This window comes from Daucus carota, chromosome 9 (genome assembly GCF_001625215.2).
Source record: "Daucus carota subsp. sativus chromosome 9, DH1 v3.0, whole genome shotgun sequence".
Classification (NCBI taxonomy): Eukaryota; Viridiplantae; Streptophyta; class Magnoliopsida; order Apiales; family Apiaceae; genus Daucus; species Daucus carota.
Window position 1 is genome coordinate 42,616,346 of NC_030389.2, and position 12,601 is coordinate 42,628,946.

Consider the following 12,601-nt stretch of genomic DNA (forward strand, 5'->3'; position numbering starts at 1 on the left):
GGAATTTTAATGTAGTGCCCGAGTTTAAGACCAGATAAGTAAGAGAGAGCATGATCAGTGCTGATTCATCCATATATTTTGAATAGCAGGTTAGCGATAGGTAATGTAGTGGCCGAGTTTAAGGCTGGATAAGTAAGAGAGAGCATGAACAGTGCTGATTCGTCCGTATATTTTGAATAGCAGGTTAGCAATAGGTTATCTTGGCAGAATATACTCAATAATGAATTGCGCAATTATGTCATATCCAGGTTGCTGCAAAGTTGTCAGAACTTCTGTTATTTATACCGAAACATTTTAATAACAAGTGTTTGCAATCGTGTTTGTGTCAAGAATGATGGAAGAAACTCATACTCAAGACTCTACCTAGACTAAAACAACAGAGTACAGATTCAGCTCAGACTAGACTTCATTTCTCTTAAATGTTCCAAGACAGCATGTGTATTATGTTGTTATCATTAAGATTTATCTTAGTGCAATAATCAGAAAGAAGCATAAACTTGACTTGAGCAAAGACGCGGGTCTAAGATTTTGCACAGCCAAAAGGCATTATGAACTTATGCTTCATACGACTTTCTGGATATATGAATCCATGAAAATCCTCTGCAGATTAGACTATTATGCTTTACTCTCGATGGAATGCACTGCACTTGCAGAATCATCCCACGAGGTTACTTTCATTCAATTGGTTAAGTATCAGTACTGTTCTGGATCTCGTAGCTCAGTGACTGGAAATGGGAATATATGCAGTCAAGCACTTGTTATAACAGTTCCCTGAAGTTTCAAACTGAGCTAAATGAAAAACATAAAGAATCTGCGCTTGCTTACTAATATCTAATATGATTGAAGAAGTGTTTGATGTATCAGCGCATTGTAATCATGTCTTGCCAGCAATGGCAGATAGAAAAAATTATGTATCAAGTGGAAAAATAGGTATCATGCCAGGATACTGTATTATGCGTCTCAAATGTCGTATAGGTTTATCAAATTCTTGTGCTCGTTCTTCACTAAAATTACAATATTCTATTTATGCACAAAATTTCCGTTTGAACAGTAATATCCTAACCTAACATACTTATATTCCTAAGTAAAAAGTAAGACCTTAAAAAGCAAAAAATTAAGATTTATACGCAACAGCCACCACTACTTGCACTAGTATTCTGCTCCTGGCCAGCAATGACTATACTGCTTCCCTTGAGAGTTGCAGAGTTTGCATAATCTACATCACTAGCAGTGAGGGCCTTTTTGCCTATAATCTTGTATATTTCTGTTAGAACAGTCAGAAAGGCAGTCTCGACGTTAGTTGCCTCAAGGGCTGATGTCTCCATAAAGCATAGTTTTTCTTTCTCTGCAAGCTCCTGGGGATCTTCAGTTGGTACTGCTCTAAGACTTCCCAGGTCAGACTTGTTGCCTATGAGCATAATTACAATATTCTTGTCAGCATGTGCCCTCAGTTCGTCGAGCCATCCAGGTATGTGATCAAATGACTGACGCTTTGTTATGTCATATACTACCATTGCTCCCACTGCACCGCGGTAATATGCACTCGTTACTGATCTATACCTGGATAAAATGTAAGATATTCAGATGCCTATCTAACACATTCAACTAAAGAATTGAGCTATATATATGTAGAATAATTTAAAATTTGTGTAGAATTATGATCTGTGCAGGCATTGTAACATTGAGCTAGTATCTTAGGAAGGAAATAAGGCCAATCATGCAGGGGCAAAACCAGGGCACCCTGGATTTTATAATTTGTTCCAGATGTTGAGCATATGGGCAGAACTGAGATGATTTATAGAAAAATTTCTGCAATATAGTGTAGGTTCAGATCTAGAAGGCACTAGTTTCTCATTCTTCACTCGAAAACTTGTATTGTGCACCCCTGTCTGGTTCCGCCCTGCCTAAAGAAGTACTAGCATCATTCTACTTAAATGGAGTGATACAAAAGTTGGCCTAAAGGATATACCCTGGAAATATACAGTAATGGAAGAATTTGGAACTATTTATCATGGATCAAGTCATCATCTATAAACTGATAAATAACAGAAAACGATGAACTGATAAATAAACACATTAATGACAGAAACGCAGACCTTTCCTGGCCAGCCGTGTCCCAAATCTGCGCCTTGACGGTCTTCTTATCAAGAACAAGGGTCTTGGTCTGAAATTCTACCCCAATTGTAGCTTTTGAATCTAGACTAAATTCATTCTTGGCAAACCTGGACAACAACTGTGATTTCCCAACTGCTGAATCCCCTATCAGTACAATCTTGAATACATAGTCTACCTTTGCATTAAAATCTCCATACGGATTCGACATTTCAAAACACAATGCCGCGTAATATTACAGAAAAAATTCAAGGATCTAAATATAATTTCATCATCATTATCAAAGGGTAACATCTATGTACTGTACATCATAGGCCAATCTTCTTCATGCATGCAATGCAAAATTGATATTAAATCTAGGTGTTCAGATGAACCTATGTGCATGTATGCAGATATTTTGGTGTTTAGAAAATGGCATAAACAATATCTATGGTCAGATCAAAGGGAAACAAAAAATTGAACAACAATATGATGGCATGAATTAGGGTTTGTGAAAAAAAAATTCAGACAGAAAGTACATAGAAAATGTCTAGGGGGAAAAGCAGATAGTGTGGTACCCCATTATTGACGGCTTTTGTAATAAAATTATGACATAAAGACATTTCCATAAATTTTCAGTTTTTTTTTTAAAAGTTATAAGCCCAATTCATGGTATATTTCTTATGATATTAAAATAATTTTTTGATAGGTACATTTGTATGGGTGAAATTAAAGAAGCTAATACTATTGAACTCCCTTTTCTTTTAGTTCCAAATCATAGGATTAAGGTTGTTTCTTTTATAATCAAATTTACAGCCCTCTAACTTTTTAAAAATAACATAGTTATAAAAATAACATATATGTCAAGTTAAATACTGCTTGACATGAATTTTAAGGAGCATATAGAATATAAGTCTACAATTTTTTTAAAAGAATTTCTTGTTACATATAGAAATTTAAACATTAAATGCGTGCCGAATCCCCGAATGTTAAAGAATTGCGAGGAACGGTGGAAAACAACGTATAGAAACGAGAGAACAATATTTAGCACTCTGTAAAAGAAGTTGCTAAAATTATAAAAAATTATTCATAAGATCAACAGAACTTAAAAGTTGTCTGATAATATTACTTAGCACTCAGAGCTAAGTTAATTTCAGTTTGCTGGCAGCTAGCACATGGATGCTGACCTTTCTTTAGCATAAATATGAGCAATATATTAATCAGAGACTCGTATTGACCATCAACAATAAAATTTGATTCCTCTCTTCATTTTTTCTTCTTTGATTTTCTTTCTTCCGAGTGTTGTTCTGATTTAGATGGTTCATCAACAGTTTTCCTCTTCGAAGCTTTTGAAGACCCCCCTGAAGCAGATAAATGACTCCTACGCCCACTACTATGGCTGCTTGCTAAACCACTACTTCCTGATTGCAAATGTTTGGATCTACTACTTTGTGAAGGGGTTGCAAAACGAACGGATGACTTTGTCAAACTTGAAGACTTCTCGTACATCTGTTTCAGATCTTTTGGATTTTGTTCCTCTAGCTCTTCAGGTTCCGGATAATGGACGAAGGAAACACGCCTTGCAATCTTACCAACTGTCGACATATCAAATACCAAAAGGGCGAATGATTTAATCATGATAACTATAGTACTGTAGATGAGTACCTAAAAATTCAAAACTAGCTACTTCTGAAATGATTTTACATGTAACTAAGCATATCTTGTATGACCACATAAATATCATGAGCACTTGCCTACAAGAAATTGAAAAAGAGACGGAACAGTAATCATTGTCGAGGATAAACGAAATTTGTTATTTCAAAAATGCAAGCTTAATTTAAAATACTGAACTAGACATGTATTAACAGAATTCATCAGTCAAAAATAGTAAATGAATGTTTTTCTAACCTTTTAAAGAAATTAACTTTACTGCATTTACATTTAACATCTTGTTTTCTCCAACTGTATATTTAAAAAATTTTATGCTAAAAACTTTTCAGAGTAATAAATTCTTAAAACAGTCAGAGAAGAGTAGCCACAAAGTACATATCTACATATCATACATTTATACGTGAATATATGAAATTTACCTATTTTTGTTTTTGACGCGGAAGAGGAAAAGACTGTTGCCTCTGAATTCTGGGATGCAAAACTCACAACATCATATGCTTTTCCTGTAATAGTAGTAACATCACAGTCTTGTTTCTGCTTAGGTATCATGTAAATTATTTCCCACCAGGACACCAAATAGTAGTTCATATAGTAATATGATATTATCTCATCTTTAAAACTTACCAGAAGAACCCTCAAAGCTTCCCAAATGTCCATCGTGATGAAGTTTCAGTGTCACTTCTTTCCCATCAAAATCAGGAGCCTGCAAATTAAATAAAAAATATATAAAAATCAATGATGTACCAACCAACAAATTCTAGCAGCCAGCAGATGTAATATAAATGGAATTAAACTACAATGTCTCCCTGCCACCAATTGGACACAGAAGAAAAGAAAATTTGAGCTAACAGAGCTTCACACACCCTAGTGAAAATCACCCAATAAAAATATATACCCATAAGATCATAGTAAAAGGTAGAAAGATTATGACATCTTCACATTTCTTGAAGTTGTTAAATTGTAGTTAAGTACATCGATACACGTGCATAAAAGAATTTCATACTAAACTTAGCATGCCGTACTTTGACTATAGATCATAAAAGAGGGATGCGAAGAAAGTAATACCTGATTAAGTGGCCACTGAATGAGCCAGAGTTCAGAAGAGTCTGTAAGATTAAGATCAACAAGTGGATCCTTAGCACTTTGCTGAAAGTCGGGAGCAGGTTCGTATCCCATATCACTAGCAGGGAATTTATTCAACAGATGCACTAAATCAACAACAAAAAAAGAGTAGATATAGGAACAAAAGAACATATTAAAACACAACGGGAGACCAAAAAACTGCTGCCTGTAAAAGGGGTTAATCATCATTCAGTTTAATAAGATCAGTATAAAAAGAACCGAGCTCGCCCCCAATTTGACATATGGAAAGTATGATAATATCCACAGGTCTGAGCTCAAGCAATGATATAAAACACAATCCGAACTCAAACAATGATAACCATATATTTTCTCCATTTTATTAATTTTAAAACATACATTTACTAGTTATTTTAAATTTTTAATCATATAAATTGTATAGGGTAAACTTTAATATGTATATATATCACCAGCACTACAAGCACGCACACACACACACACACACACACACACACACACATGTATATTCTATTATCATCATATGATTACAGAATAACACTACAAGCAATTATATATAGTTTCTCCTTTACAAAAAGGCATTATTCTAGCTAAACCTGCACAGGAATTAAGTTTCTGCATCCTAGCGAAAAATTGACCTCAGAAATACTTCCTTAAATTTAATTCTGGCACACTGGTGCAATGTGTAATACATCATTCTCAAGGCTTAATAAGGTGCTAGACTTGTGATCATTTAAAACATAACACAAGTATATGATATGAATATCTTGATATCATTCCTCAATCCAGGTTATTACAAATCTTCCCAACAAGTTTTTCATTTAGCATTGTGACAAAACACAAAATTTGAAAACAAAGAGGACTACAACAACTATAAAGTTTCTAAACAATACAACAAACAAGATATACGAATAAACAAAACCATGCCATAACTTTCCATAAGAACCATTTAAGCTTAATAACAAATTCAACAAATACCGCAAAAACCATAAAAGATGGGTATACAATAACAAATCAACAACCTTCTAAACAATGCCAGAGTATTATAAACCTAATCGCACAAATTATATACACACAAAAACACAGCTAAATCATAATCATAATCATCAAGATAACAATACCCAGAAAGCAAATATCAAAAAGTCTGAAACTTTAACAGAAAGACGAAATCTTGATAGGTCCCAACTTGTGATAATCTGTTACCGGCAACACATAAGTTATTGAATTAATATAAATCACAGTGGGTTTTGGTATGGACATGTATATGGAGAGAGAGAAGGAGAGAGATAAAGGAAGAGACAGAGAGAGAGAGAAAGAGAGAGAGGGTACCTTGTGTGTGTATAGCTTGTTGTATGTATAAATTTGTTGCTGCAGGCGAGACTGAAGAAAGACCCGCCGGAGCTTTTGTGTGTGAATTAGGGTTTAGATTAACCCCCTCTGCTTCAATTTTCAGCTGAACCAAATTGCCCAATTTTTTTACACAAAAGTCAAGACTCAAACTGGTTAATAATCTTTTTATTAATTAGGCTCCTATTTCCAATTTTTGAGATTCAATTACATCTTATTCATGATTTTTTAATAGTAGCTAAATTATAACTTAGATGATACCATTATTTTCTAAATTATGTAATAAAATTTATAATTAGATAAAAAATTGAAAATAACTATAAAACTATATGTACATTAATATACATATTAAAGTTAAATTCTACAAGCCAATTAATTTGAAATGAGGCTACGTTTATTTTTCGATTAAGAACTAAATACTTTTACGTTTGAAATTATTTTTCAATTCAGTTATTATTCGATTTAATGAAAAACATGATCAAATTAAAACGACACGGGTTATATTAGATTTAGTTGAAGATCATGTTATAAAATCTCTAAAAACAAGTAACATTATAATTTATGTTAGAAGAAACCAAGTAAAAAATTAAATAATATTTTGTTGTATTATTTATTTTCAGAATATAATATTGGGTCATATTAAAGAGAGAACCATCGAGAGAGGATCCATAGAACCCTTAGTTTATTTCTAGTATTAGTTAGGTTTCCGCAGCATAGATGCAAAAAATATCAATATCTATATATTATATTTTAAAATTATTTTTTAACACACAATGATGGAAAAATATGAAAAAAAGACATGCATTTAGATTTATATCCTAAAAATCTATTTAAAATTTAGGGTGTAGCAGATTCTTTGGTTCTATTTTAAGGACGGGTTCTTTCTTGAGCGCGATCCTATAATATTACGTATTTCATATTTATAAAGTTACATTTAAAATAGGATCAAATACTTCAGGTATCTTTTTTAAAAAAAAATTATTGTCAAACATATATAAAACAGTTTTTTATTTTTTTATTCTTTTTGAAAAAAATTGTAATTACGAAGACCCGCTCCACTCACATTATGTACTACTATTTCGAAAGAAACTAGTTCTTCACTTTTATGGGAGGAAACTTTTTAACTTATAGGCTAACTTCCGGCCTTCCCTGATAAATGAGCCCCAAACAAATTTTCAAGTTTCAACAAATTAAAATTAAGCTAGGGGTAAATAATTGAATAGTCCAACCAAAAGAACTACCCAAGAAAATTATAACTGGCTTAATATATAAGTTCTTTCCCAACAAAACTCAGTTTATACCATTCAAACATTATACTTGCGTCCATGCTAATTGCTAAATAATCACAAGTTGCAACTGCGTATTTGGCAATTTATTCAAACTTTGCAGGGTTGAGTTACAATCTCCTTGCCGTTACACAAAACTACTCGCAAACATATCTTTTTTCTTCGGTAGAGTGGCAAGGATGTCAGACCTTTACTTCAGTTTCACTTTTGCCTTTCTCTGCTTCAAACTTATCGATAGCAACCTGAAGTTCATCTGTACCTCCAACAGCTCTCATGGTGTAGAAGTACACCCCGAAGACAAAGGATGTCAGTCCTCCAGCAACAACTATATTTTTGGTCTTTGGTGCGAGGTTATTAAAGCTTAAAAATCCAGCCATGATCTTTTTCTAAACCTTTCAAGCTGCATAGTCAACGGAAAACATTGTCATAATTTAAAAAAGAAGATACCTGAACTGAGTTAATTTACATCCTATAATTTATAGTCAGCTAGAGGCTAGAGCAAACACATGAAAGAGTAATGTATCACCATTACTTCTCTTCATTTGAAGACACGAGAATACGAGAAAGAAGGAAACCTGATAGAAGCAGAACAGAAGTTGTTCCCCTCAACGAATATTAGGATTAAAAAAAATCTAAATATAGCAGTTGATGGTTTCCATATATAAAGTGGTATACAAATTATGAAAAATAAATATAGAGGCATGTTTGACCACATGAAAAGTAACAAGCATTATCTAAGAGACTAAGACAAACTTCCAATCTTCTTATCCAAGGAGACTGAAAAACATTGAGGCACAAATTTTGACCACAACTATGGAAGATAAGGCAAAGCAAGGACCCAGACACACACACACACACACAAACATTCATGCAAGAATGAGCCTATTAAACCAAATAATCATCAAAACAAAATTTTCACATATAGATGAAGTAAACTTTGTTGTTATTTCCATTCAGCATTCTGTCTGCTCTTAAGGGATGCGAGTGTTCTCTCGCAAAGTCAAATTTGCACCATTTACTTATTATATTGTGTGTTGGATTAAATTCATGATTATCATTCCATCTTTTATTTATTAATGGAAAATCAACCTAAAGTTTACCCCACCAATATAGCGTTGAGTGCTAGTTCTTTCCTACCACCTCCTTCAGGAACTGTATAATTAAAAAAAAATTGCATCCTCCCAGCTTCTTCAGTCTACTCTCTCATTCTTCTCTTACTGTCTTACACCTCTCTCTAAAATACTCCGTGTTTCTTTCTCCATTCCATTAAAGCTTTAAAATATATACACACAAACAAATATCACATTATCACCATTCACCACAACAGAAAAAATGGTGATTATCTTCTACAAACTCACTAATCATGGACTCATGGTGTATTACTTTTGCCATGGTATCTAATTTTTCTTTCTGTGGATGAAAAAATGAGTAATATTATAGTTGCTGGATGTACTGTCACACAAGACATGTATAATAAAGACGAAGATGGCCGAAAAGATGAGGCAGAATCTCCCCATCCATCTCATTGGATCTGTATGCGTACCAACAATATCATCAAATAATACAGATTCAAATTCATAAAAAATTTGTGTTTAGTCTCCCCATCCAAGTCATTGGATCTGTATGTGTACCAACAATACCATCAAATAATAGAAATTCATATTCATAAGTGTTTGTGTTTAAAATAAATGTTTATGTGTTTTACTGTTGCTTATATAAATGTGTGTATAGGTTCAAGTTTCAACACTAAGCGCAGGCATTGGTGCCTAACCATTTGACGACTAGAGAAGATGCTGCCAACTGGACTACAAGGCACATAGGGCGCCATATGATAAATATGCTTTCAAAGATATCCCCCATGAGATTGAAAAACAATATGGACTTGGCTGTAAGGAAAACTATTTAAATTATAGCCCTCAAAATTATCTAGGGAAGCATGCAGAGTGAAAGTGATTTGAGCTTTAAGGGGTACAATTGTATAAATAAAGAGGTAGGATTAAAATTCAGAAAGATTGCCCAATGACCATTAATTACGGTGAAATACACAAGTTGAATTGATAAGTGAATTCCTAAAATTACAGTTCACAACGAAGCTGTCCGGTGGTGGGGATACATGACTCCAGCTTTGTCCTTTATATATGTAACTGAAGGAAGTCTAATCGAAATGGACAGTTAGGTTTGAAACACTCATTTCAATTCAGTTCATATTACAGATTAATCGATAACCCTGTCAAGTGACAATTGATTGACCTAAGAAATGATTCCTTCATATTAGCCATGCATATTTTAATGTCGTCCCTAAATCCAAGTCATCACAAATCTTCCCAACATAACACAGTCTTAACAGATAGGTGTAAAGCACACACAATCAATGAGTACCAAAACCATGTTATGAATCACCTCACCGAGCCAATTATACTTCACTTATAAAACTACAAACTCAATCACAACCAACACAAACAATAATACCGCAAGAGCATATAAGCTGATCATACAGTAACAAAACAACAATCTTTTAACCAATACCCAACTATTAAAAAACCAAATTGCACAAACATATAAACATACAAAACAAAAAAAAGAATCAGCCAAATCATCATTACCATCAAAACAGCAAAACCCAGAAAACAAATAACCAAAAGCTTGAAACTTTAACAATAAAATGAAGTCTTGGGAGATCCCAAGCTGTGGAACAAGGGAAAATTCAGAATCAAAACATTAAAAGATGACAAAACGATATAAATATGAATACAGAGAGAATCCAGGTATATATAGAGTATTCAGAGAGAGAGATAGAGAGAGAGAGAGGAAAAGGGTACCTTGTTCTGGTATGTATAAATCTTGTTTAGCAACTTGCAACCTACTTCCAATGGCTGCGGTGTGAGAAGCAAAGCGAGATTAAAGACGATGGGCTACAACGGTGTCGTTTTAATTTTAATAGGCTCCAAGCCTCCAACCGTTTAATTTTTTTTTATTTTTTTTTTTTTTGTATATATTAAAATGAAATTAAAGAAAAAATTGATTTCTCCTATATATCTTTTATGAGTAGTGCTACATGCACAAAATTGGGTACAAAATTTTGCACAAAATGAGGTGGCAAGTGAGGTGGGAACTTTTAATTGGTACTATTAATGCATATACAGGGGCCCATTTCAATCAAAAGTTGACACATACTCATTATGTGAAAGTTTTTGTACCCAATTCTGTGCATCTAGCATTTTCCATCTTGTTTGTAACTTTTATGGTATACTAGTTGAGAAGCCGCGCGTTGCGGCGACCTATAAAAATTATATTAATAATTCAATATTAATATTTGTAGAATAAAATAATTTTGTGGCTGTCCATAAAAACTACATTAACGTTTCAAAATTAATATTTGTAATATAAAATAAATTTTATATTATAAAAGACTTGATGTAATACCAATACTAATATATAAAATTGCAAAATTGGACTATAATTCATGGTGAAAAAATGAAAATAAATTTATACACGTAATTAACAATTTAAAGCACGACGAATATTAATTTATTTGTGTTTTTTTTAAATAATCATGTTCTTACATTGTCACCTTCCGTCAATTTTTTTGGATTAATTGTGCATAAAAACATCTAACTTAAATCCGTAATGTCGGAGTATAGAGGGAGGAGGTGCAGAGAGACTTGTGTGTTACTCTTTCACGTAATTAAATAATCTGAAACAAAATCAGATGAAAACATTCAAGCTACTATATTCTATAAATAATCTAAAACAAAATCAGATTCTGAAACTTGCTTCTAATATATCCGAAACTAAAAAAGGTAGTTCTAATGTTTGATATTTTTCATCCAAAAATTTCAGAAAATTAGAAAAATAAAACAGAGCGATTTGAGGGGCACCACCTACACGCCCCTCGCTTCTCCATCATATTTTCCTGTATACAAAGTAAATCATATAAAAATTAGCAATAACAAACATGTCCGATGAACAAAACAATATTATAAAAGAATTACCAACAAACATGCATCACTAATAGTTAATTTATCATCCATCAATATCATATCAAGACTATATTTTTTTTCCCGTGTTTAAATTCGCCGCCTCCCACATAGCGATCTATAACTACTTTTGGTTCCAACAACCTTTATTTTTCTAATACTATATAAACAGCCTTCACTTATCGTTGCAGAAGAACGGCATCACCAAGTTAAAAATCAAGCAAGAAAACTATCACCAGAGAGAGGTAGGGTTGTGGTATTGAGAGAGAAGAGGTTGTGTTTAGATGATTCAAAACCCTACGATATAGGTGCAGAGAGACTTGTGTGCTACTCTTTCCCATAATTAAATAATCTGAAACAAAATCAGATTAAAATTTTCAACTTACTATATTTCATAAATAATCTGAAACAAAATCAGATTCTCTTGTGTGCTACTTTTTCCCATAATTAAATAATCTGAAACAAAATCAGATTAAAACTTTCAACTTACTATATTTCATAAATAATCTGAAAGAAAATTAGATTCTGAAATTTGCTTCTAATATACCCAAAACTAAAAAAAGGTGGTTCTAATTTTTGATATTTTTCATCCAAAAATTCCAGAAAATTAGAAAAATCGAACGGAGCGATGTGAGAGGCGCCACCTACATACCCCTCGACTTACTATATTTCATAAATAATCTGAAACAAAATCAGATTCTGAAACTTGCTTCTAATATACCCAAAACTAAAAAAAGATAGTTTTAATTTTTGATATTTTCCATTCAAAAATTTCAGAAAATTAGAAAAATAGAACGGAGCGATGTCAGAGGCGCCACTTACACGCCCCTCGCTTCTCCTTTATATAAGTATATTGATTGTGAGTTTGAGGTATGATTATTAAAAAAATATTTTTTTACTATTTGAGTCTTTATTGATTCCTATTTGAGTCGAAGAATGAAGTCGAGAGCGAAAATGTTCTAAACATTGTATCTCTAAGTTATAGTCTCTGCATGGTTTAGAAGGCAGAAACTGATTCAGAACATACTCATCATCATTATGTCTAAGAATATTTACCATTGATAAGGTTGATAGGCCTGTTTCCTTTGTCCATTGCCCGGAGGCTAGGGCGGAGCCATATGAACTTTGTGA

The 12,601-nt window shown here is 32.9% G+C and overlaps 3 protein-coding genes across 4 annotated transcripts; all 3 read right to left on the reverse strand.

The window, feature by feature from the left end:
* Positions 1 to 1,121: 1,121 nt before the first annotated feature.
* On the reverse strand, positions 1,122 to 2,323 carry LOC108200231 (ras-related protein RABA4d). The gene is made up of 2 exons (XM_017368302.1): positions 2,097 to 2,323; positions 1,122 to 1,560 (listed from the first exon to the last, which is right to left on the reverse strand). The coding sequence occupies exons 1-2, from the start codon at positions 2,321 to 2,323 to the stop codon at positions 1,122 to 1,124; spliced, it is 666 nt and encodes a 221-aa protein (XP_017223791.1).
* An 811-nt stretch (positions 2,324 to 3,134) lies between these two features.
* Positions 3,135 to 6,382, reverse strand: LOC108201668 (mediator-associated protein 2). 2 transcript variants are annotated; one of them, XM_017369955.2, is made up of 5 exons: positions 6,190 to 6,382; positions 4,828 to 4,970; positions 4,387 to 4,465; positions 4,182 to 4,265; positions 3,135 to 3,686 (listed from the first exon to the last, which is right to left on the reverse strand). In XM_017369955.2, exons 2-5 carry the CDS (start codon positions 4,936 to 4,938, stop codon positions 3,358 to 3,360), a joined length of 603 nt encoding a protein of 200 aa, XP_017225444.2. In that variant the 5' UTR covers positions 4,939 to 4,970; positions 6,190 to 6,382; the 3' UTR covers positions 3,135 to 3,357. The 2 variants fall into 2 exon arrangements, with proteins under 2 accessions (XP_017225444.2, XP_063940813.1); XM_064084743.1 differs by having other exon boundaries at positions 4,828 to 4,942; positions 6,190 to 6,354.
* Positions 6,383 to 7,445: 1,063 nt separating this feature from the next.
* LOC108200681 (uncharacterized) lies at positions 7,446 to 10,441 on the reverse strand. The gene is made up of 2 exons (XM_017368917.2): positions 10,313 to 10,441; positions 7,446 to 7,893 (listed from the first exon to the last, which is right to left on the reverse strand). Exon 2 carries the CDS (start codon positions 7,868 to 7,870, stop codon positions 7,676 to 7,678), a length of 195 nt encoding a protein of 64 aa, XP_017224406.1. The 5' UTR covers positions 7,871 to 7,893; positions 10,313 to 10,441; the 3' UTR covers positions 7,446 to 7,675.
* Between the last annotated feature and the right edge of the window lie 2,160 nt (positions 10,442 to 12,601).

Excerpts from the sequence above, each read along its gene's own strand:
- LOC108200231 (XM_017368302.1), bottom strand. The coding sequence starts at position 2,323 with ATGTCGAATCCGTATGGAGATTTTAATGCAAAGGTAGACTATGTATTC. Across the intron at positions 1,561-2,096 it reads GACACGGCTGGCCAGGAAAG|GTATAGATCAGTAACGAGTG; the intron begins GTCTGCGTTTCT and ends CATTTTATCCAG.
- LOC108200681 (XM_017368917.2), bottom strand. The coding sequence starts at position 7,870 with ATGGCTGGATTTTTAAGCTTTAATAACCTCGCACCAAAGACCAAAAAT.
- LOC108201668 (XM_017369955.2), bottom strand. The coding sequence starts at position 4,938 with ATGGGATACGAACCTGCTCCCGACTTTCAGCAAAGTGCTAAGGATCCA. Across the intron at positions 4,466-4,827 it reads TTCAGTGGCCACTTAATCAG|GCTCCTGATTTTGATGGGAA; the intron begins GTATTACTTTCT and ends TTTAATTTGCAG. Across the intron at positions 3,687-4,181 it reads CGCGTCAAAAACAAAAATAG|TTGGTAAGATTGCAAGGCGT; the intron begins GTAAATTTCATA and ends ATATGTCGACAG.